Source organism: Giraffa tippelskirchi, chromosome 6 (assembly GCF_054371585.1).
Source record: "Giraffa tippelskirchi isolate mGirTip1 chromosome 6, T2T-mGirTip1v1.2.pri, whole genome shotgun sequence".
Taxonomy (NCBI): domain Eukaryota; kingdom Metazoa; phylum Chordata; class Mammalia; order Artiodactyla; family Giraffidae; genus Giraffa; species Giraffa tippelskirchi.
This window is the reverse complement of record NC_137280.1, coordinates 164372257-164397978: the sequence shown is the minus strand read 5'-3', so window position 1 is coordinate 164397978 and position 25722 is coordinate 164372257. Positions and strand designations below refer to the sequence as shown.

At 35.0% G+C, this 25722-nt stretch overlaps 1 protein-coding gene across 7 annotated transcripts in view; it reads left to right on the top strand.

Moving 5' to 3' along the window:
• MCTP1 (multiple C2 and transmembrane domain containing 1) overlaps positions 1-25722 on the top strand; it is a 544348-nt gene that overhangs the window by 306525 nt on the left and 212101 nt on the right. Inside the window, exons 6-8 of one of the 7 annotated variants that reach the window (XM_081498742.1) lie at positions 6639-6677; positions 15657-15716; positions 21001-21078. The exons of 3 other annotated variants lie outside the window; for them this stretch is intronic. In XM_081498742.1, the coding sequence (XP_081354868.1) occupies positions 6639-6677; positions 15657-15716; positions 21001-21078 (177 nt within the window). Of the gene's footprint in view, positions 1-6638; positions 6678-15656; positions 15717-21000; positions 21079-21695; positions 21702-25722 lie in introns of all 7 variants that reach the window. 3 more of the 7 variants (XM_081498743.1, XM_081498745.1, XM_081498744.1) reach the window with 3 other exon arrangements.

Here is a 25722-nt window from a genome sequence, read left to right as displayed (position 1 = left end):
GGGAACAGCATTCTCTAAAGAAGTCAAATGAGACATGAGGTCTGAAGTGCAGTTGATAAAAGCAAGAAACAAACAAAAAAAAAACCAGAGGAGGTATTTCAAGCAGAAGAAGTAGCACAGGCAAAGGACCCATGGCTAGGGAAACCGAGCTGCACTCCAAGAATTGAAAAAGTATTGGAGCTTCGAGAAGGGTGGAAGCAGACTGTGGGAGATCCTAGTGCATGAAGACAGTGAAAGGGAGGCACCCAGATTGCATAAGGACTGTTGGCCACGTTAAAGTTCTTGGTCTTTCCCCAAAGACCAATGGGGAGCCATTGAAAAGTCTGTAAATGGGACGCGGCATAATTGTATTTGCCTTTTGTTGTGTAGCTACACTGCAGAAAAGAGATGAAAGAGGAAGAATGGGTGTTTGGAGACCAACTAGGAAGCTGTTTTGAAAATTCTGGTGGGAAATGGAGATTTGGATTAGAGTTGTCCAATGTAGAGATGGAAGGAAATGAAAAAGTTTTTCTGTCAGAAGTGAAATCAATAAAACTTGTTGACAGAATATTCTTGTTTGGTGATGCTTTGTTACTTTAATGAAAGACAACATAAATGAAAAAATACCTGAGTGCCTGAGATCTTAGGTATCCCCAGAACATCCAAACCGGCAGTATTACTGAGGATCCAAATATATTCAACTGTTTTAGTTATTCGGATGACTTCATGATGAAGGGTCTGCTGATTTTCTCATTAAAAGAATATTTATTAAATACTCTAACATCATACTGAGGGTTTGAGGGATCAAACTGGTATCAAGAGACTTTATCACGAAGCAGCCGAATTGTTCTAAATTACTCAGAAATATAGAGTAGTTCCAGAAATTCGTTTTTCTTTAACAATTCTTGCAAAAATCCTTCCATCTCCATTGCTGCTCAAACTTATTTAGGCCCCATTTCTTTCTAATTAAGAAAAATCATTTTAGAATATGACAGTGCCTGGTTACTTATCATCAGTGATTTATCAAACACGAATAGAAAAGGAAACAGGTAGGGTATACAAAACTGTCAACACATCAAAATCCTGGTGTCATTAATTGGTTTTTCTTCATTTTCCTTCCCCCTTATTGTATCTGTGCAACCACATTCACCCTCAACACAAAGAATTCTTTCTGAAATCTTCATGCCATTTTCTTGATTCAGATCTCTTTGGCTAACTTAGTTTTTTGGAAGAAATCTTTTACTGCCAAGTGTTTTTCATCTGTGGCCTTACTTTATACCTCCAAATAGCATTAGATTGTTTCTGCTGCAGCAACTGAAAACCAATGTCTTTTCCCTTCCCATTTTGGACGCTCTGTCCTCTGCACCAGAGAAGCAAGTGGCTTATCAGGACCCAGTGCCTCAGAAAAGGCACAGTGGTTTCACCCTGTACCAGAGACGGCCTCTGGCTGGTAAAGCCCCTCTTGACCTCAGCAACACCCGAGAAGCAGAGAGAAGGGTGACCTGGTTGGCTACCTTGGCTCCTCCTTGTGGATGGACCGATAGCTGGGAGCTTGGAGTTGGTTGTTGAGAAGCAGCTGGGTTAGGGGCAGGGGAGGAAGCATGAAAGCTGCCCTACAGGAAATTGTATTAGGATCTCCAATATCCTGGCTAGTCTGATTCCTAGACTGGGCTTGCGGCTTCTATGCATACGCTTTACATGATGAAAATTTCAAACAAAAACACATGAATTAGTACTTCCCCCCTTTTGTTTCTTTTGGTCTATATAGCAGTTCTAGAGCTGTTTATTAATTACTGTCTCTAAAATTGGTAAGCGCCACTAGTTAGATTTTGAACTTGTGAATAAATGCCATTTGTAGGCATCTATTGAATAAAACCACTTATTGATCACCTATATGCATTATGCTAAGTTGTATAATCCTTCTTTATTCTTCTTCTAAGTGGTCAGTGACCTCTGGCTATTTCCCTAACATGGAAATGGAAACTCCTGATGAAGGCTTTAATCGTCTCCAGCAAAGCCACATACATTCCTCACTTGTAACCTTTGTCCCAGCAAAATATAGACTCCTACACAGCTCACCTCCTCTCAAGTCCAAGCTTTCTCCAGTATGACTTTTGCTACCTGAAATATACTTCTACATACTGTACTTCACCTTGCCTCCATCCTATAGCCTGTCCCTCCTGGTTTAAGAAATACTAATTTATAAGTATTTATAGATATTTAAAATTATTGTTTCTGCTTACCTTTATTATGATGACTCTTCTTAGAACCTAGTCCAGCTTTCTTTACCTGGTTGATTTTCAGTGGGCTGTAGGTGAATCTCAAGGAGGATTTGATGGAATGCCTCAAAGGTTCAAGGGAAAGTATTTTAAGTTTCCTTCTTCAATATTCAAATCCCTGAGGTTGTCACAAACAATATTGGAAATAATGATTTAATGTTCCTTTGGAGCTCTTAAATTTTATATTAATGATAATCTGATTAAAATCAATCTACACTGCTCATCTCAGGATTTCTAATGATGACAATGAATTAGAAGCACATCACTGTATTTTCTTCATTTGGTAACGTACCTTGTATTGGCTAACTATATTTACCTGGAATACATTAGAAATTTCTTGGTTAAATGCAAGTCAATTATCCAGTGTATCTTCAAATTAAATTTTTTATATGCCTGAAATATATAATGTATTGCTGCAATGAAAATGACTTGCTGAACTTTCACAAATTATCTACGAATAAATCTTATTTAGAGAAATTCAAACGCATAATGCAGCAAACCAGAATCAGTTTACTGAATGCTTAATAGTTCCATTTAATATTCAGAATGATGCATAGGGAAGGAATAGAGGATGATTTTGCATTGACCTCACAGCAAAATTATGAGTTCTGTTCTCTTTGATTATTAGCTCAGAAATGACCTATTTTAAGCTTTTGGAACATAAAACTTAGTTCAAAAAGCACATGTGTATTCTTATGCCTGTGTTTATAAAACTTAACTAAATATTTTATATGGATTCACATGGAGAATGGATAGTATGAGTTTCAAGAGCCATTGACAAATAAATCCTAACCATCAGATAGGAAGTAGAACATTTATGTTAAGAAATCCTATCGAAAGTGGGAAGAAATGAGTAACTGGAAATAGAGGACTTAGTATCACAAAGTGCTCAGAGTTCTAAATCAATTATCATGCCCCTTTTTAATACACTATTAATATTGACATTACGTTTCCTGAAGCACATGGCTGGGATAATTTCTGCTTGTGTGAATAGCCTGTTCTGGCACTCAGTACAAATGAAGAACAAGTTGAAAACCTTATCAGCCTACTGTATTTACTAAAGCCTCTCAAACATGCAATATCTAATTATAGCTAATTAAGAAATATACATGAGTCATAACAAAAGTATTTCATGGTTACTCATGTTAAAATCTTCTCCATTGAGTCATGATTCTTTTGTAAAAAAAATCCCAGTTGTGAACAGATACATATATGTATGTATGTGTCTATGTTCGTGTGTGTATGTATATACACACACAGATGTGTGTGTGTTTTAATTTTCAGTGTTACATGTATGAGAAACCAAAATCTTCCTGGGGGCATGCTGGTGACTTGCATGACACAACTATCATTTCTGTTTTGAACGCATGTCCTGTTTTGACCCTGTGGTATGCAGTACATACATGTGTGTCCTATATATGGTATTTTGGTCTGATTGTGTGTTTGAGTTCTTTCTGGCTCTTTTTCTAGCAGAGTTCAATCCACAACTTTCTTCATTGGCAAATTTGTGGGATAAAAGTGAGTTAATTTGTGTTATACACTCTCTAGATAACCTAGACCTACAGATTGGCTAAAGCTAAAAAGTAGAAAATTTTAAGAAACATATGAATTAACCTTAGTTGATCTTTCATGAATTTAGAAAATATGTTTTTCTTGGTAGTTTATTTTTGAAAATTTTCTGAATTGTTTCATAACCTAACATTTGGGAAAAACCCATCTATGAACATATAATACACGTGTTTTACAATATGCAGGTACTATAATATCTAGCCATTCTGTGATTTTTTTTATATCTATGATAGCCATGTAATTGCCTTAAAAAAAATCACTGCAACAAAATATAAAAACAAAAAATGGATTGAGATTGTGAAACTTCTAAAAACACAAAAGATTCTGCAACTCTTACAGAGTCATATTTTTATGTACTTACGCCTTTTATTGGGCTTCAAAGAAGTTGAGTTGCTAATAAAGCATTTGAGTTGTACTACAATATTAGATAAAGACACTTTCAAAAACAAATTCATATGTTTCTCAGCTGAAGTTAAGATCAAAGAGCAAAAACTAAATCTTATTTTTCTATAATTTGCTTCATCTCCTATCTTTAACATTCCCCAATCTTTCTTCTCTAACATGTCTCACAGTTAGCAAAGGTAACAATGTTAATATTGATAGTATGTATGTTAAATTCCCTTTTTAAAAAACTTTTCTACTGTTTTCAGTTTTATTGAATCTACCTTCACCCAACCATCTAAAAAATAAAAGAGAATTGGGACTGAGATACTTAAACCCATTGGTTAGCTGGTTGGATTGACTCAAGAAGCAGAAATTTTGTTATAAAATCCAGGGCCATTTTGAGAGTCATTGGATTTACAATTGAACTCTAGAGATTGAATCAGAAAATAAGGAATTAGTCCCTGTAACTGCCCAATCTTTCTATTTACATTTGGGGAAATTACTGACCTTTTGTTTGTATCAGTATCCCAATCTGAAAAATAATACCTTGCAGCTTATTGGTAAAACTGATTTTGAGAGACAGTAAAATACCAAACCTGTAGTTGGCTTTACATATAAAAGGCTAATTGCATACAGCGGTTATGGGTCAGGGCGTGTGGCTTTGCTAGGAGTAGTGAATCTGTGTAACATTGAGTGTTGCCCTAAGGTTCAACTCTTCTCGTGTTCTTAGCCATCTTTTCATAGGACAGCATTTCTTACAAAATGGAACTTAGTAAGATTCTTAGATACTAGTTGATGATGATAAATGGCCATGAGTTAAGAGAGTTTAGGTTTTGATTTACTTATGTTAATTTTTCTCACCTAATTTGACTCAAAAACTTGTCCCTAGGACTTACCATTCTTTGTTCATTGAAACTCTTTCTGAGAAAGTTGAACATTTGTAGTATGACTCCTAGCTGGGACAGTTTTGATAAACTTGGCATACCACACAAATATTTCATGTTCAATTGACTTTAATGATGATGAGAATGTGGTGGTAGTGATAATGGTGATGATCATTGGCAATGACAATAACTCATTTGTCATCAACAACAAACATCTATTAAACATCCATCTCCACAACCCAATGGTGGATTTTGCTGCTTCAGAATAAGTTGGACATTAGTAATTAGAAAAAATATAATACTTTTCAGTTCATGACTCCATTTGAAAAAAATATGGAACTATTGTAAACTTGGGAAATCTATTCCTCTTCCATATTTTGGTTAATATTTAACTCAGAATGTATATAGAGAGACTATAACCCATAAAACCACTGTCTATGTAAAAGAGGCATATATCCTTATCTTTGACAATTTTATGATTTTTCTCATTTCCTATGCTAGAACTTCGACATAATTCCTTTGTATTTGTTTAAGCCAAAGGTTGCCTTCTAAATGACTTAATCTTATATTAAAATCTTTCCCTTTTTGTATTTCTGTAATTTGTGAGTGGTTTCTGAAATGGTCTTGCTTTACAGTGAATTTTGCTGAAGGAGATAGAATTCTTAAAAGGCACCAGTGCTCTTCCTTGATATACAAATATAGCTAGCATTTCTATTAACTGTATTCTTTGCTCCAAATATTCCCTAATGCCTACTGTATCTTCCTTAAAGGTAATGATAAAGCTGAGGGTAAGGAGGTTATCCAGAAGTTAATACCTCAGTGTTCATTGAGAATTTTTCTTTTTAAATGGAGAGGAAATTAAAAGTCATTGTATTTTTATGAGTTACTTTATGCAAGAGATGAATGATCTTGGGCACTCATCACGAAGTTCCTTGAAACTTAATGAAAACTTGAAGTCATAACACCTCATACTATGACATGGAAAAACTTCAAAGGATCTGAAATGGCTAAACATTTAGCAGCAAGATGCACTAATAACCATCACAATATGCAGCACTTTTTCTCAGTTGAAAGCATTTGAAAACCCTGATGTTATTACAGACCAACTGGAAGCAGACACAAATCTAAGATGCCATCAATGCAGCAGACTTTGAATGTGTTTAAAGAGGAAAATTATTATATACCCAGTAAAGTCATGATACATATTCAGCCTCCACTACCAAAAGGAACAATTGCTAATTGTGAGACGAAATGCATTTTTTCCCTGTCAATAAGCTATTTCAAATTTTCCATTCTATTTAAAATATACTGTCCCATTTCTTTGTACAAAAGGATAAAGCAAATGAACTCTTACCAGAAAGACTGCTTGAATGTTAAAGGTGCTTCTTCTAGCTGTGTGTACCTGAAAAACAATTTTTGTCTTGTATAATTGTTGCTGGGAACCGTTTGCTGTTTAAATGTTAAGCTCCCTCCAGAAAACAATTGGCTGCCCTGACCAGTGCTTGAGTGATAAGATAATGAAAATGCTTTATTTCATTTGCAGACAATGCTAATGAGGAAGAGTTGGAAAAGATCAAGTAAGGTAATGCTTAGCATGTGATCTTTCAGCTTTTCTCGTTGAGAAGAACTATCAGCTGCTTTCCCAGGCTCTCTCATACCTCTTCAAACTACACCTCAGAATTTCATCACTCTTTTTTCTTTTTTTCCCCATGAACTCTAAGCCAATCATGTGATGCTTTTTCAGTAAATAGAAATCGCTCTGATCAATCACATCCAAACCATCTTCTTGCTAATCTCGGGTCACTTTTGAGCATCATTCTCAGCATCTGGTTTCTGTTCTGGGCACCACAGGGTCTAGAAAATGCTTTTGCTCCAGATCAGGTTTAAAATAATGGCGCTAGGGTAAGGACAACTCCAGAGAGGAGGAATATCCATGTAACCTACTGTTTTCGTTCACTGAAAACCGAGTCTGAGGTTTTCTAAACTCAAAAATCCCTTTATTGCTACATCTTTGAAGTGTATAATGAGAACAGTTTTCTGTCATTGCTTCTCCTCTCACTTCAAGAGATAAATGGCACGTGAGAGCGAGAGTTTATAGTTCTTGTAAGTTACCAAGTCCTGGCTCTTACTGTAACTTGTAAATATAAAAGAGCTATTCTAAGCTTCTAATTTGTTCAGTGGTGGTACCACTCTTATACACAAATAAATATCAAGATGAAACCGACTTTTGTATGACTACTCCTTAGAATAAATCAAAAGGATTTTATTTGTAAAGATCTTTTTTGCTCAAATTTCTACTTTACAAAATCGGTACTCCTTTTGAATAGTGACTTATTTTTTTAGACCCTGGAACATAACAATCTTTTTTCTTCCATTCTGATTGAATCATGCTATTATTTAAATTTTTCTTTAATTTTGTCACTTTCATTATTGTGAATTAAGAAAATTCTTACAGCAACATGATTATTTATGGTAATGTCTTAATTTGCTTTAACCAGAATTTCTTACTGTAAAAACTTTCTTCCTGGTTGTTGTAGAATTAGCAGCCAAAAGATGATTTGGATCATAAAAAGGTCAGGTCCATGTTAAAAACCACCTTTATCATTTTAATAAAATTAAAAACATTTATTAAGGAAACTTTCTAAATATTTCTCACCTAGTGTTCATTAGGTTTTCTCCTGGCCAAAATAAAATTTCAAAAATCTGTTTAAAAATTCATGTAACTTGACTTTCTTCATTCTGTGTCTACATTATACTGTATCTGTGTAAAAACATTGTAATCCATTAATACATAGCATTATCTCTCTTCCAGTTGTAGTTAAGATATAATGCTAGAGCAAGATATTATATATTTTTGAGTATTAACTAGAAGGAATAATCTATTTTATTGTAATCTAAAAGAACAAAGATTCTTCTTTAAATAGTTTATTTAATTAATACTTAAATTTAGTTTTAAAGATAAATTAACCCAACATAAATCCATTTTTTTGATCCACAAAAAATAATAAACATCTATTCTTTACTATTTTTATATCTAAACTTCTTGAGCATTAACAATCCAATTGTACATTCAAACCGGTATATTTTCTAGCTTGACACTGATGATACAGAACTCCCTGTATCTAACTGCACTCATTGGGTTACTTGGTAGATTATTTTTAGTGTATATAATAATATAGCTTTGGGGTTTTCAGCCTGAGGGATTTTCAGTTTTATAAAATTTAATGGGCACATTGAATGCTGAGTAGAAGAAAATCATTTGTTTTTTTTTTCCTATGAGAACATCCTGAATACCTGATAATTCATTCAGATTCTCACTGTCCCTTAAAATATGTGCCATATTCATCTGAGGGTTACAAGAGCAGAGTGTTAAATTGAAAATCCAGGGAAAGTTTGAAATTTCAATTACCGCCTCATCCACTCTCCTTAACAAACAAGACTGCTCCCCCCAGTTCTTTCCTCTGGGGACTGAAGGAGCAAGGATGATGTTCAAGTAAACAGTCCTTCCTGAGAAACGAAGGGATAAATGACTGTACTGTGTAGTTACATGTGTCACTGTGTTGTGGAAATGCATCCCTTTTCTAATGATTTCAGTGTTTTCCCTTTAAAGATTCCTGTGTAAGTAAAGATTTTTCCTCTTTTGTTGTTGGAAAGAGGATGTAATTTATTTGGATGACTCTTGAATACAGGTATTTTTACATGTGATATAACTGTGCTCAAAGTCAAAGGTGAATTTTTCATATAAACAGGTCGTTTTCTTCTTTGGAATCTTGGTTTATGGGACTGAGGTCTGCTTTTTTATAGACAGGCTTCAGTCTGTTTTTGAGCACCCTTGGTGAGGAGATCTGAGAATTATACACTTTGTGGCAAAGACTTACATATAGTCAGATAATGTTGTTAGCTAGTCTCTCCAATATGGAGTTCTCCTTTTGATTTTTGGAAATGATATAACCATGGAAGAGGGAAGAGGAAGAGCTAAAATGACATTGTTATTTTTTTTAATACGCACATCTCTTTAGTGTATATGTTCATCAGCTCAGGGAATTTCTCATTACTTAAATATCTGCTCATTTTCATTGTCTTGCCAATAGCAGATTCTTTCCATAGAAATCTCATTATTTGTGAAGCTCACATAATGTGGGGTTGTATTTACTAATGAAAGCAAGAGAGGTGAAGAGCCGACTTGAGGACAGAGAATTTGTAATTACAGTTCAGGACAGACTTAGGTATTATTTGGAATATATGTGTTACCATCTAATAATGAATAGGGAAAAACTACGCCTAAACTTACCTCTGGAAAGGAAGAGTGTTAAAATATGTATTATATTTGAACTGTATGTGAACCAGTAAACAATTATGAATTCCATAGTAGTCCCTCTTCCGGGGATAGTAGCATCCTTTAATACACTCCTTCTGGTTTTCCACAAGGCATACTTTCCATTGTGCACATTTCTAATTCTGCCCACACTAAGCTTTTGTAGGAAAATGTTATTTTAGGAAGAAAGAGATCAATAACTCCCTAAACTTGGGCAACTGGATAATTATCCTGGCCAAAGTTTTATATGTAGGTGACAAGATGCATTTTGGCAGAGAAATAGTGATGCTTTGAGTTATTGTAATATTTTATTCTTTAGAAGAAGCTTATCATTGATAATTTATTCTAAAGCTAAATTATTCAACAAGAAAGCTTCATGAGCGCAGAAGAGAAGGTGTATATGAATTTTGTGAATTCATTTTGTAGGGTAAAACAAAAAATAGAAAATAAATAATGAAATAATTGCCTCTGTCAGATGGCAAGCAGAAATGATTTTATACTACATTGTGTGTGTGTGTTAACATAGAAGAATAAGTTTATCAGTGAGAGTAATAATGAACTTATATGCTTTCAATAAATCACTTTAATTCTATGAGAAATAACCATTGTGATATAAAGATACACACATTGCAATTTCTATGCTCAACAATAACAGTTTAAAATTGTTTTAAGAAGAGTTCATCCTTTGAATAATATGACTGTGTGGTGATGTTGCATTAGCATATCTTCTGTTACTTGATAGCTTATTTTTTAGTAATATCTTTTTTATAAAGATTTTATTTCAATCACTTAGCATAATTTAAATGAACTATACAACACTTTATTCACTGGTTGAATGACGCAATTTATAATAAGACTTTTGGCAAGGGTATTGTTAATTTAAACTAGAGAACACTTTCAACTCTGTAAGTTTGCAGGGCATAGTTAAACCTCACACCTTGGATGACACATTAAAAATGCATCAGTGAAAACCTCCAAGTGCTTTAATTTAAGAAATGGTAGAGAAACAGATTAACACATTTTTAAGTATCTCACACAGTCAGTCAGACATGGTGGGGGGAAAAGTCATTATTTAACAATTACCATGTCCTTTTTATAAAGACCTCATATCCTGATAATAAATAGAGGGTGATCTTTAAAAAGTTGCAAAAATGAAAACTTTAATGGTTTTTTACTTTCTCAACTGTGAATGACCAAAATAGCTTTTCTCTGGTGTCTTATTTCTAATGATTATGTATATGTCTTTGAAAAAATTAAATGCTGACATGTTTTTGAAGGAAATATGAAATTCTTTTAAAAATTCTTACTCTTCTACTATCTGTACTCCCAAATTTTTCTTATTTGGAAGTTCTATAAAGTCAACCTCATAATTAAGACTTCTAAGAGTCTGCAATAAAACAATAAACAAAGGGCAAATTGCATGAACATTTTATAAAGGACTGTATTTTTACCTGAATTAATTATACTCCTAAAATTCATAATAAGTTTATTTAAAATAAAGATATCATAATGCCAGTAAATGTTGGATTATTTCCTCAAAATACATGGAGCCGTAATTAAATTTTATATTGAGATGATTTTTTCTCTTGCTGTTTCTGACAGTGTTTTCCCAGAGGTATAAAATATCATACATTTTTATGTATTGTAATTCATAACTACAGGGATTTGCTGTAACAAGAGCATTACATTTATTTGACCACTCATGTTGAATTTTTAAAATGTTGGGAGTCCTTTGGGGAGAATCTGGATGATCTGGCACAAAGTGAAATGCCAAAATGTAATCTTAAGGAGAAAGTGGATTCCATGACGCCTGTGTGCTAGCTCTAAGATGTTTAATTGTGGGGTCATAGATTGGCTTTCACATTGCTAATGTGTGCTACCGAGTGAGCTTTCTGGACCCTTTCTGGACTGATCAAAGAGAGGGAACTGACATAGTTTGACTCCAGGATAATAAAGTTTCGTTCATAGATTACATGGCCTTTTAATTCAAAGATTCATATGTATGTACATATAATATATATCACCTAACATGTATATGTTAGATATAGGTGTGTGTGGGGGTGTGTGTGTGTGTGGGTGTGTGTGTGTGTGGGTGTGTGTGTGTAGAATGTGACTGGGACAAGATTTATTGGTTTTAAAGCCCCCAAAATGTCTACAATGAAATTAAATCATAACTTTTTAAGGACTGGTTGACAAGCCCTGGTTGACAATGCATGTATTTGTATATACATGTATGTGTTAGATATACATATGTGTGTGTATGTATATATATATATACACAAACACGTGTATGAGAAAGACTCCAGGTAAAATTTCCAAAAAGAATAAAAGACAAAGCAGGGCCAGGCTTCAGCTACAGAGCAGGTCCTCTGGGGAGCTGACATTGCCTCTTTCCCTTTAACAATATTTAAAAGGACAATGGGCATTGCAGAGGGATTATATTTATGTTTAATGAGTATAAATGATATGAACATCTATTTGAGGAACCAAGAAAACAAGAAAATAGTGTTTCAGTGGGCGCTTCTACTTCACATTCCTGTGTTCACTGACATGTTGATAGGCTTAGTCAACTTGTTGGAGGCATCCGAGAATCACAGCTTTGGTAACTAGATTATAGTGTGACTAGGAAAGTCTATGAAAATTATTTACTTCTGCAGTTACTCAATTTTTATGTCTTAAATGCCCAAGGAAGTGGGCAAGGAGGTAAGAGGAAATTATGCACCTATAAAAACATGCTGTGTAATAATAATACTACCTGACTTGACTTTTACACTGTAATCTCATACTTCAAAATTTCCAAGCTACTGTGATTGTTTTGCGTATCATAGAATTACTGAACTAAAATAACATGCAATGTGTTTAAAGGCCTCTACAATTTAAGGCCAATAAAAGATACCACTTTTAATGAGTTAGGTGGCTATTATTGCTTGTCTGGTGGCAAAGTCATTAAATAGTTCTGTGATTTATTTTATATAGAAATAAATATAACTATTATATTTATATATACTTGTATATATATAAATATTTTACTATTAAACATTTAATATATATAAATAGTTTCATTTAATATGAAATATCATCATATTCATTTATTGGGGAAAAATTGAACTTAGTTTTATTTCTCTGAGAAAAAGAATACATCTTCTAGATTGTTTAAATTAAAATCTCATTAACTTTTAGATTAATAGTAGGATTTTTTTATCTTTGAGGGGAAACTTTCTTAGTATGCGTTTGTTTTTTTGGAGGCAAAAAAAGGTAGATTTAAAAACGATATTACCAATGGATCTTGCTTCTTTAATAAATTCAAAAACTCAACAGAAATAGTTCAACAGTTCATCATTCAGAATAACTTCAATAATTTTCCTTTTATCTGCTTGACACCTATGGTTTTTGTTCTGTTTCCTTTTGTTGTTATTTTATAATTTTAGCATTTTGTGGCACTTTCCTTCACTTACCAATTGTCTTGGCGGAGACTGAAGTGCAACTAAATATCTATAATTAAGGCAAGACAAGTCTTCTCTGGAATTCATAATGAGTTTATTCCGCTTTTCTTGCCCTCCACAATAAAATCAACACTTTCTGTTTAGAACTCATTATCATAAAACAGGTGTTTCATTATTATTGTTTTTTGTTATTGTTATTATTAGAAATCCTAGTGAAAAGAAGGTCTTGGCTAATCTGTGAGTTTTATATTCATCAGAGCTATTCGTGGCATAAGGGTCCACAGGAAAATTAACTTGTTTTATTTGAAATAAAGACCTAAATTTGTATGAGAATATAGGTTGTAAAATCAAATATAAATTTTAGTTGGTTAATAATGACAGAAGTAATTAAACATAACATAAAAAGCACAGCCCGGGGACTTCAGCGGATCCAAATGTGACGAGTATTTTGTTTCTCAAATTCTAACAGAGACACCCAAGTTCTTAACCATAAAAATCCCTCCTACCCCCACCAACTCATCAATCTCATTTTGCTCTTTGCATACTAAGCACATAATTAGGTCATTGTCCCTGATGTTCATCTGGGGAAAAACAGAGAGCAGAAATTGGTGCAGTTTCAGTATTAGGTAACCTTAGACCACTTAGGCTTCCCTTATAGCTCAGTTGGTAAAGAATCCGCCTGCAATGCAGGAGACCCTGGTTCGATTCCTGGGTTGGGAAGATCCGCTGAAGAAGGGATAGGCTACCCACTCCAGTATACTTGGGCTCCCCTTGTGGTTCAGCTGGTAAAGAATCTGCCTAAGGGCTTCCCTGGTGGCTCAGATGGTAAAGAATCTGCCTGCAATGCAGGAGACCCAGGTTTGATCTCTGTGTTGGGAAGATAACCTGAAGAAGGGAATGGTTACTCACTCCAGTAGTCTTGCCTGGAGAATCCCATGGACAGAGGAGCCTGGTGGGCTGCAGTCCATGGGGGTCACAAAGAGTCGGACATGACTGATTAACACTAGACCACCTAAACTTTAAATGAAGTAACAAGATTTTTAAGTGCTAAATGGTTGTCTTAGTTGTTGTGACTGTTGAGTCTAGAGCCAAGACTTTCACATTGATTTAAGTCACCTTAACACATTTTGCATTAAGAAAAACTCAGTGTTAGCAATAACTTACTGACTCTGGGGAAATGATTTCTGTCAGGAGCTTCGAGAAATAATTTCTTTAATATGATATTTTAAAATGTATCCACATTTTGCTTAGCATGCTGCTTAATTAAAAGAGAGTTGGGAATCAAGGGAAAAAAAGAACTGGCAGTAGAATAGGAAAGCATGCTTCTTTTCCAGAAGCTACAATAAGGATTTTTTGAGTTAAACCATAGTATAGCATCAAAGAAGACTGCAGTCATTTCTTCTAAGGTTTGTGCTCCAATGTTCAACTGTAAGTGTATTTTGTAAGGATTTTTCTAGAAACTGATATGACAGTGTGCTAAATGTGGCAGTTGAGAACCAGTGCTATAAATGTAAATAATGTGTAACTCTGTAGTGATGGTCAAACCATGTCTTAAACTCAAGACCTTTTCCTGATGACCTCTCAATTACTATGCTACCTGACCAAACCAAGTACAAGTAACTTAGGGCAATGTAATTAGTTTCATTAAGAAATAGATTTCATGTAAAAAGCACAGGTAGAGTGCATAGATGATCTCTGATATAATTCTAGTTAAACTTAAATTATTCAAATTGCTGCACACCTTAAAGTATGTTAGTTCATTATTGCTTTCTGACCTGATTTCTTGGAAGGATCACTTTGAAAGGAATATCCTTAAGCAAATGTAATTCCAAGTAACTGACAGTCTATCAAATATTTATTGAGCACCTTCTATGCATAATCAGGTATCATGTGAGGTCCTGGACCCTACCATCTTAGGTAATCATGCTAACACAAAATTGTGGAATAATCAAATAAATTACAAAACTGCTTTCTCTATGTCAGTGTCAAAGGTTGATGCTTTCCCATGACTGTCATCAGTTTCCCATAATTTTACTGTTAACTGTCACCCAGGATGCTAAACATCAAATTTTAAAGGATGCATGCAATTTAGATGTTCTCTTTAAAAGTGGGGAACTGTGTTCTTGATTTCCTAAAATCAAAATCGGTGTCACTTTCTAAAAGTCTGATAATTAAGTAATAAAATGTCCAAAATGAATCCGTTGCTTTGTTTCCAGCTAAATAGCCATCTTTCTTAGTATTCATTTATTTTTAAAATCATTTTAGGGAAGTTCCAATTAACTAAATAATTTATATTATATATACTAAATGTCAGAAAACTAGGAAAATTTTAGTAAGGAATTAAGACAAATTTGACTAGGTACATGTTTGTAAATAAGATTTGTGCTGTTATTTTAAAATTATCTGACGGTTTATGACATTAAATTATCTTGTTAAAAGGAACAGATAGTATCGGATTTATTTCTGAATTTTAAAATACGTTTAAGCAGTTCTACTTTCTAAAATAAAATGTTAGACTCAGATACATTTATAAATTACTAATAAAGAGGTAAGTAGATTCTTTTAAAATTACAGAAATAGTCCTTTCTAAGCTTTACTACCATTGGATTAGATAAGAGCAAGACAGTTTAATTAAAATTTTTAAAATGTAATTTATTCAAAAGAGGAAAACTTATAGTTCATAAACATCCAAAGTGTCTTTAAGATATATCATTTTATGGTTTTTACTTGTCTTAATTTTGATGAGTTAATCAAGTATGCTCAAAACACCTCAAAATTCAGCTAAATATTTGTTTATTTTTAGGAACTCTCAGAAAACGAAGTGCTTGGATCTTATTTCTCTGTGAAGTCTTTCTTTTGGAGGGTAATGTCTAAATCCATTATATTAGTATTCTTGACTTTTGATTCTGATTATAGTAATTTGGAAGTTCAATGTGAATTAAGAAATTCACTTTTTAAAATAGACTCTATTTTAAAGAGAGATGTATTCATTTGCCTTTTTTATTAACTTCTATTCTGTCATTTAGGTGACTCTTTTATTCTTCGCTTGTAAAAACTAAGAGCTTCATATATTTAACCTATTGCTTCGAAGTCAGTTCCTAGTGGGCCCAAATTTATCCCAAATTCTTAACAGTTAGAGGCCCACAGATCTTTCAGGAATATGCAGAGTCGATAAAGATGCTTTTCCCCTTCTTAAAAAATCTTCCATCTATTTGTGAGAAATAATTCTATTACAGTGATCTTGTACTATGTACATACTAGATAATGAGTGTTCTTTCTTTGGAAAGAAAACCCTATGAATTAGAAAACAGCAACTCTGCTTATGATTTAAATTAACAAAAAAAAATTCCACAGAATTTTTGTAAACGCTGTTGCCATTTAATGTTATTTACGCTTTCACGACTTAAACATAATGAACTCTGTCATCCTTTTTCTCTGTTATAATTCTGCATTGTGCAAGGCACGGCTTATTACTAGTGCACTTACAACTTTGCCTTCAATAGTTGCCCTCTTTCTTTGAAAATTCATACTTGGTACATGATTACCTAGAAATAGATATTGCAATGAAAATGCTACACTTGCAGGACTTTGCCATTTTCTTTTCTTGGTCTTTAAACCTGCTCATGACTGAAAGCTGCATTTCTCCTTTTAGAGTTTTCAGATTTGTTGCAGTGTCTCTGTGAAGCAGACAGGCAGGTCCTAGATTAAGTCATGCAGTGACTTGACCAATGAGCAAGTAAAACCAATACCTGTTTATCTTCTACCTCTTCCCCACACACTTCTTTTTTCAGTCTTGTATTTGCATGAGCTTATTTTAATTATTATAGCTTCTTCATTTCCTTTCAGTCTACTGATGACTGCCTTCACTGATGTTATTCTGTATTGCTGGCAAAATAATAATGTTTCCTCTAATATGTTCATACATTATCCATGAAGACACAGAGTGACTGTTTTTAGAGTTACTCCGTTACCTTAAATGGGAAATAGCTTTCGGCAAAATTTTTTTCTCCGTTTTCCTAAGAGCCACAATTATGGTGAATTAATACGGCATACACCTTTGCCAAGAAAACAGAATTCAGAAGTGTTCGGTATTTGTTCTGTCTGCAGCACAGAATGATCATTATGAGGACTTGCACCAGGACCAACTCTGTAAACACTGCTTTCTAAGGGTTTCCCTTTCAAATGACTTTCTCAGCATCTTGTTTTCACTTTCTACTTTCAAATTAGTCTTCTACTTATCAGTACTTTCCATTTGGTTGTATCCATCTTTAAGTATTCTTCATTAACCTTTCTCATCTCTTACACTGTCTTATTTTAGAATATCAAATATGCGAATTTAAAAGATAACTTTTTTAGTATCTGCAGTACAGTGATCTACCGTCTTTTTTCTGAGCGTATACTGAGCTACAAACAAATGGAGTCATAAAAGCAGAACCTTGAAGGGTCATTTATGTTACCAGTAAGCAAACTAAGGCCCAGAGAAATGGTGCCATTGCCCTGAAGTACCTAAATGGTATGATCAAGACAAATATTTCTCTCCTTCTGAATGTCAGAGAAATAAATATTTTGGTGAAGATTTAAAGCAGCAGAGTTCTTTTGGGGCTGATGAATAGAGATTCAGCATATAAATAGAGCTGCCCCTTAGTTAATCTCCACTGACAGCCTTCCAAATTCTTCTTGCGTTATGTGACCCTTCTTGTGTGCAGAACCTTGATCCACGAAGGGATGGATGTGTTGAGGGCTCTGATGTTGCTGTGTTTGAGGTTCCATTTTACAAAGTCAGTGACCAAGTCTGCTTTGAGTGAGTGTGATCTTTCATATTCTCATTCAAAGGTCACTCTTATAACTGACCTCATTGCTCTTTATACAAGCAATGTTTGTATTCTGATGAACTTTTGGAAGAGATGTGTATGAAAAGAGGTTTCCCATAATATTTTCAGATACTCAGGAATCCTAAACAGCTCAGATAAAACCTTATATGAAGAGTGTATGTGTACTTTGGGAGTTAAAAAGAAAGTGATATGAAAAAAATTATCAGCTTATTTATTATATAAGGATTAATAGAGTGAAGCTGAATCCTGGTGAAAACTGGCTCAACAATGTCATAGCTACTTGCTATATCTTAATTTCCTAGAGAGCAGAATAATGGAGAGAAAAGAGTGAAGTGATATGGGGATATTCTAATTTTTACAAAAACAAGTCATTTATAATTTATCAAAACATGGTATCTGAGCACAGAAAATATTAAGCAATGGGTATGGCAATCACCATGTTTCTTATGAAAGGAATAAAACTATGTGAAACCAATTGGATTGCTCTAAGTCAGGATTTCATTAAAGATATTTAACTTCCCATTAAAGGATGGTAATTCAGTGCAGTTCTTTCAAATATTTAGTACATTTAGTTTTCTTCCCAGTTATTTCCACTGACTAGACATTTAGATTCTGATGCCTGAGAGCTAATTGAACAATCCATCTTATGAGAACGTTACAGTGAATTAAAGAGAGATTTTAATATTGTTTAAATGGAGAAGGCTGGGCTATGCCAAGATGCCTCATATAAAAAATGGAGAAATGGATCATAATATGAAATGAGTAAAAAAAGTGCATAGAATACAGAATAATTCAGAGTTAGTCAGAGCACTACTTTATGGTAGGGTCAAACAAAAGTTTGGTTGAAGGAAGACCCTGCAGACCAAGGAGAAGAGGTATTTGCTTTGTGAAACAAGAATGTGATCCTGGGCAAAAGTGCTTACATCCTGAACAACTCAATATATGACATACCCAGGAAAAGTTCAGGTATTATTTCTATCAATAAGTATGACAATAAGGCCCTCAGGAAAAAAAATTAACTTTTAGTTAAAAACCTCAAAAAATGTCTATTTAAATCAAATACAAGACTCATTATTTCTTTCCCATACCACTGATAGAAATTTACAGATTACTTTAGCAAACCTACAAGGTTACAACTTACATGATGCTTTTCTATCTGTATATATTTTGAGCAAATACAGTAAAAGCTTAAGATCATTTTTTTTTTTTTTGGCCACAGTTAAGTTTAGAGAGGGTAGTTAAAACATCTAAAGTAAACAGAAATACCTTCCTGACAACATAAATTGAATCAAGAAGCAATAGACATAGGAAAGAAAGTTTACAGATAAAAACCTGAAGAATTTCTCTAAGGATTATAGCACCAGTGAATCATCTTCTAAGAAAAAAAGGGATCGAAGCTTTATTATTAGATGAGACACTTCAGACCAGACTGGACAAAGCGCTGGGAGGGTTTTCTGTAAAGGCAATCCTGCTTTGAGAGGTGGCTGGACCGTAGAACAAATCTACTTGTTGGACTTCATCATCCAGGTGCAATTCACCGGAATAAACTCAGCAGGAAAAGGGAAAGATAGAAAATGCCTGTGCCTGGGTGAGCTCATAATTGCTCCACGCTCCAAGCTTTGCAGCACAAAACAGTCATTCCAGGCTGTCATTATCTCTTCTTTGTAGTGTCTTGTGGATCATTTGATTAAATAAAGACATGTGCACCTCTGTGCTGAAAATAGAGGCAAGCGCTGTCTCCACACACAACCATTGTAACAACACAGGCTATGTCTTTCACTCCAGTTTCATAGTGTCTGGGTCTCATTTAGAAGGATTAGGTTTCACACAGGTTAAAAAAAAAACAACCCAGAATAACAAAAGCCAAGGATTATTTGCACACAACAGGGAGAAGATTGGTACGACTTTAGCCACATGTTAAGTTTAAATAGACTTTTTTGGTTTGGTTCTCTGTTTTAATCAGGATCTAGAATAATAGGAATATATTACTAGTGATCCAATTTTTTAAGGAACAAACAGAATTAGTAAACTTTATTCATGAAAACTGGAATTTAGAAATAGTCTTAATTTATATGCAAAACTCTACAACTTCACCACCTTTTTAATGAGACTATAATTTGTGACGGAGCGCAGCTAACTCTCAACTGCGTTTACTTAGCAATCTATGCTGGAGTTAGCACCTCTTGAAATTTTTTTCTTTCTTTAAGCCCTTGGTTAGCCCTTCTTAATAACCTATACCCAAGGATGTATTTCATCTAAATGTAAGTCAAAGTGTTGCAACAAATCCTATACAAATTAAACGCATTTTTTGAGTTGAACTTATTAGACTCTGTCCAAAAATTGAGAGGTAGTGGGAAAAATAAAGAATTAATTATCAGCAATTCCAAATTAAAATCCCTGCTTTGCCAATCTTTAGTCATTTGGCATTAGGTAGGGTATTTATCTTCTCTGTTCCTCAGTTTCTCGATCTTAAAAATACTTGTCATGAAAAACACTAGATTGTGAAAACTCCAGCACCAATAGCTACTCAATACATCTTGATTTCTTTGTGTGAACTAGCCTAATTCAGTCCTCCTTGTTGATATTAGTAAAGCTGATGATTCTCATCATAATACTGTCCAGCTGCTCTAGAATTCATTTAATACAAACTTTTAGCTCCGCCATGATAATTTCTTTCCATTATTTCTTGTTCAGCTCTATCTTTTTAATCCGCCTCTTGTTGTTCTTGGTCTTGGTAGTGGCTTTTTAATTTTTTTAGCAGCAAAGACCACAAAGATAAGTGTTATGTGGGCCAAAATTTCTGTTACTTTAGAAATATCTGTTTAAAAGTTAAAAGAGATTCACACATGGGGTGCAGTTACTATGATCATAGTTATTGCCTGTCCATGCAACATTTATTCTCCTGGAACTTGATCACCATTTTGATATTGGAAACAGTCTCCAAAAATTTGAGGGCAACAGATTTGGGGAAATTATTTTTTCTATAACTTCTCCTGCTCTATTTATTTTCTCTGCTATACCCGTTCACAAAACCCTGAAACCACTCAAACAGGATCTGTCACCATATAATCTGTCCTTTATTTCCTTGACCATTACAGTATTATGTTACTAAAGAAAATGGTGGCTGGAAACTATCGTTGCATTGGCATTTGTCTTTATTGTGCTAGGAGACATTTTCTGACAGTGACTTGAGATAAAATACATATTTCTTTCAAATAATTTTTTGCTGGAGTGATGCTAAACTCTGATTGACATGAGGTGTTGAGAGTTGCCCAAAGATTTCCCTTTTGGCTCTGATCGTTCATTTCCAACCAGACACGCGGCAGGCCTGCTCTTCCTGTCCTGGGCTTCTGCAGAGCAGAGCTTCAGAGTGCTCATTACCAAAATGCGCAAGTAAGTTCAACCAGTTTGTTTATTTTTTTTTTTCTTCTGAGCTTGTATGAGCTGTGAACTCTCATGGCTGCCTTACTCTTCTGAAAACCGTTCCCTATCCTAACATCTTTTATGTGTATGAAAAGGGATTGCAATCTTGAATTCGTTTTCAAGGCATAATGTACATAAACTAATCTTCTGTTTAAATGCCAGCTCGCTAATTCTAAAATCTTACTTACATGTCATTGACTAATTACTTCAGACTTTGAATTTTACATTGTCACCTGGTATCTTGATATTCTTTATTAAATATGAGCTTGGATGGATATTCCTTATAAGAATGAATATTCCTTATAAGAATGGATCTCCAACTTCAGTGTAGAGGAGAATCGCATGGTGCATATGTAGGAGAAACACAAGAAGCGCTGCCCAAAAGAACTGAATCACATCCAGGAGGATCAGGCCTGGTGATTTCAACGAATTGCCCACAAAAACGTGGGAATTACTGCTTTGAAGGGTCAAAGAGTACTTCTTCCTTTTACGGAATTGGTTCTTTGCTTTGAAGCTGGGTTGGTCTTCCTTTTTATTCTTCCTTCCTTTTTGCTTTCCCTCCTCTAATAGCGTCCTATTTCAATAAGGATGTAGTTGAAAACATTATCTTAGATGAGTAAGTACCCACTGTAATATGTTGATTTTACTGAGAGGCTTCTTAGATGTATTTAACATTCCTTGTCCTTTAGGTGCTCAATAAGTAATTTTTGGTTGACTGGTATCAATCATTCAGTTAATATGCATGATTTAGATATATCCTATTAGAAAAATCATTAGCAAAGGAAATAATAAATGAACCATGTAATTTCTCAAGGACCTCCTACTTTTCTCTTTAAATGCTCCAAATATCCAGACCAATATGCTTTCCTCATTGGTAAATTTAGAAGCAGGGCTAAAGAAGGACTTTAATTAGTATATATATAGCATCCATGCCAGAGAATGGATGTCTGCGATCATAGTAATTAATAGTATATGCTAGAACATAGGAGAATCCCAGTGCACATGTACCTTAGAACTTTTAAAATGGAAGGGGGCTGTTCTCACACCTCGGTGTGCATCAGAACCTCCTCCAGTGAGGACTGGTTAAACCCGAGCAAGGGGCCCCACCCCCAAGGCTGATGGTTCCATTGTTCTGGGATAGGACTAAAGAATCTGAGTTTCTAACAAGTTCCTGGGTGACACTGATGCCATTGGTCTATGGACCACACTTGGAGAACTTTGCTGTACAGAAGAAGGAAGCTTAAGACAGAGAAGCAAATGATTCAGAAGCTACTATGGGGAGTATTAAAGCTACCGCTTTTAAAAATTTGCTTGTTTTAGTTGTAGCTTTCCGCTTGTTCCCCAATGAACAAAGTTCCCCTGAAACTTGGATGTAAAAAGTCAACAAAAGTAATAACTATCTCAAGTGGATAAAATCCTTGTTTATGGAAGGTACTTTTTAACGTTCAGTCCCCCAACCCACCCCCCTGACCACCCCTGTCAAGCACACACAGAGTGGTGCTCTTAGTATATCAGGGCCTAGAGTACAGTCTAGAATCCATAGGTAAGAACACTGAGGTCCAGAGAGGGAGGAACGTGCCCAAGTCACACAGTCAGAAACTGCTAGGAAGATGCAAGTAGACATTTGTGCTAAGCCCTTGTCTCTTTTCCTACTAGTAGCCTAAGTTTAAATTCTTAAAGAGGTGGGAATACCAGATCATCTTGCCTGCGTCCTGAGAAACCTGTATAAGGGTCAAGAAGCAACAGTTAGAACCGGACACGGAACAATGGACTGGTTTGGTATTGGGAAAGTAGTACGTCAAGGCTGTATATTGTCACCCTGCTTATCTAAATTATATGCAAAGTACATCATGAGAAATGCCGGGCTAGATGAAGTTCAAGCTGGAATCAAGATTGCTGGGAGAAATACCAATAACCTCAGATATGCAGATGACACCACCCTTATGGCAGAAAGTGAAGAAAAACTAAAAGCCTCTTGATGAAGGTGAAAGAGGAGAGTGAAAAAGCTGGTTTAAAGCTCAACATTCAAAAAATAAGGTCATGACATCCAGTCCCATCACTTTATGGCAAATAGATGCAGAAATAACGGAAACAGTGACAAACTTTATTTTCTTGGGCTCCAAAGTCACTATAGATGGTGACTGCAGCCATGAAATTTAAAGACACTTGCTCCTTGGAAGAAAAGCAATGACAAACCTAGACAGCGTATTAAAAAGCAGAGACATTTTAATTAATACATGCCAACAAAGTTCTGTATAGTCAAAGCCATGGTTTTTTCCAGTAGTCATGTATGCATGTGAAAGTTGGACCATAAAGAAGGCTGAGTGCCAAAGAACTGATGCTTTTGAACTGTGGTGTTGGAGAAGACTCATGAGAGTCCCTTGGACTGCAGGGAGATCAAACCAGTCAATCCTAAAGAAAATCAATACTAAATATTCTTTGGAAGGACTAATGCTAAAGTTCTAACACTTTGACCACCTGATGAAAAGAGCTGACTCATTGAAAAAGACCCTGTTGCTGGGAAAGATTGAAAGCAGGAGGAGAAGGGGATGGCAGAGGACGAGATGGTTGGATGGCATCACTGACTCAATGGACATGAGTTTGAGCAAGCTCCAGCAGATGGTGAAGGAACAGGGAAGCCTGGTTTACTGCAGTCTGTGGGGTCGCAAAGAGTCAGACGTGACTGAGCAACTGAATGACAACAAAGCCTAAGTTTATATCTTCCCTCTGTACCTTGTAATTTTATTTCAAGTTCCTATTATTCAAATATAGGCTAAATATTTACCTGTTTTGTGACTATGTGTGCATAGTCGCTTAGTCATGCCCAACACTTGCAACCCCATGGACTGTAGCCCACCAGGCTCCTTTGTTCATGGGATTCTCCAGGCAAGGATACTGGAGTGGTTGCCATTTCCTGCTCCAGGAAATCTTCTTGACCCAGGAATTGAACCTGGTTCTCCTGCATTGCAGGCAGACTACTGACTGAGCTATGAGGGAAGCCCCTTTATGACTATGCAGTTAGTCAAATCACAGCTAAATTACAAAGTCTCTATTTAGAAAATAACCATTTAACAAAATAAATATTGAAAACAATCACTTTAAAAATGATATTAGATTAGTATGTCTTTAGACCTCCCCCCTTTGTTTTTCTTTTAGCTTTTTATACAGGTCACTTTAATTTGCACATCCATTAGCCCTGTTTTTGTTACGAAATTGTCCCCCTCCTCTACCCCTTAGCTTCTCAAGTCATTTTGGGAATGTTCCTCCAGGTTATAGAAGCGCATTTGCTAACAATTAGTGGCACTAGGTAAACCTCCATGAAGTTCATTCTGTTTCTGTGAAAGCATGATGAATTCTATGGAAAGCATTCCTTCTCATCTTAAAAGATTCTTGTTCTCATGTGAAAAATAGCGAGGAGGAGCATGCAAGCAAGTGTTTCAGACATAGTACCATTTAAGAACCTAACTTTGCATTGCTAACCAGGGTTGCTTTGTAACCTGGATTGTACTCAACTGTTATTTGATGACTGCAGCGAATGACTTGTGCTGCTAGAGTGTGTAGAAAATGTCCTAAGGATATCCATCTGCAAGCTGGAACATTGTGAGTGAGAATACATGTGCTCATATGGCAGAGAAGTAGAGGGTGATGTCATGTATTAGCTGGGTAGGAAAATGTAGACCAGAATGTAGTTTCAAATGTAATCAACTCACCTTAACGGGGAGCACCATTTAGTAACAATATATTTAAATCATGGTTACTTTTAAACCTCGGAGAGAGTCTCTGCCCTAATGACAAATATTGGAAGAAGCTCAGGAATAAAGGTCAGAAATAGTGGTTCTAGTCACATATCCATCATTTATTAGGCCAACCACTCTGAGCCTCAAATCCCTCTTCAATAAAATGAAAATAGCAGTACTTGCCTTTCTGCTTCATAGACTCTTAGTGGAAACCAAATTATATAATGTATGTATATATATATGCACTTTCAAATTCTAAAGCTCTATGTAAATAAATAGTCTTTAACTGCTTGGTCTTTGCTAAGATAATTGTTTCTTCTTACTTGCCAAAAGTTTGTTTCCTTCTTTGCTACTAATACTCCTTAACAAAAATTTCAGTCCCAGAATTGACAACTTGATTCTCTAAAGTCTGCTGTGGTCTCAGTAGCAGCAGAAATAGAGAGAGAGAGAAATAGACAGAAAGACACTGAAATAGATTGCTGCATTATATACAATAAGTAGCGTGAAATCTTAGAATAGAAGAAAACTTGAAGATTATTTGGTGCAGTGAATTCTGAACAATTATTTTAATCTGAGAAATCCTTGATTCAAACAAAATCGATGAGGAAACCCAATGGATAAATCAGATGGGGGCAGAGGGGCTTCACTAAAGAGGGGTTTGGAGTCCTGTGGAAGGTACAGGTGTTCCCTGTAACCTTGGTTTCTCTTCAGAACACAGGTGACATTGCTTCTGGGCTCATGGAGGTGAGGGATGTATGTGTAGGCAAAGCCTTGCATTGATATTAATAAGGCAGAGCCACCAAGCAGAGTTGTTCAAACTTTACTGGTCACCAGGATAGGGAAATATACAATGAGATTTAGGAAGATTTCCATGGAA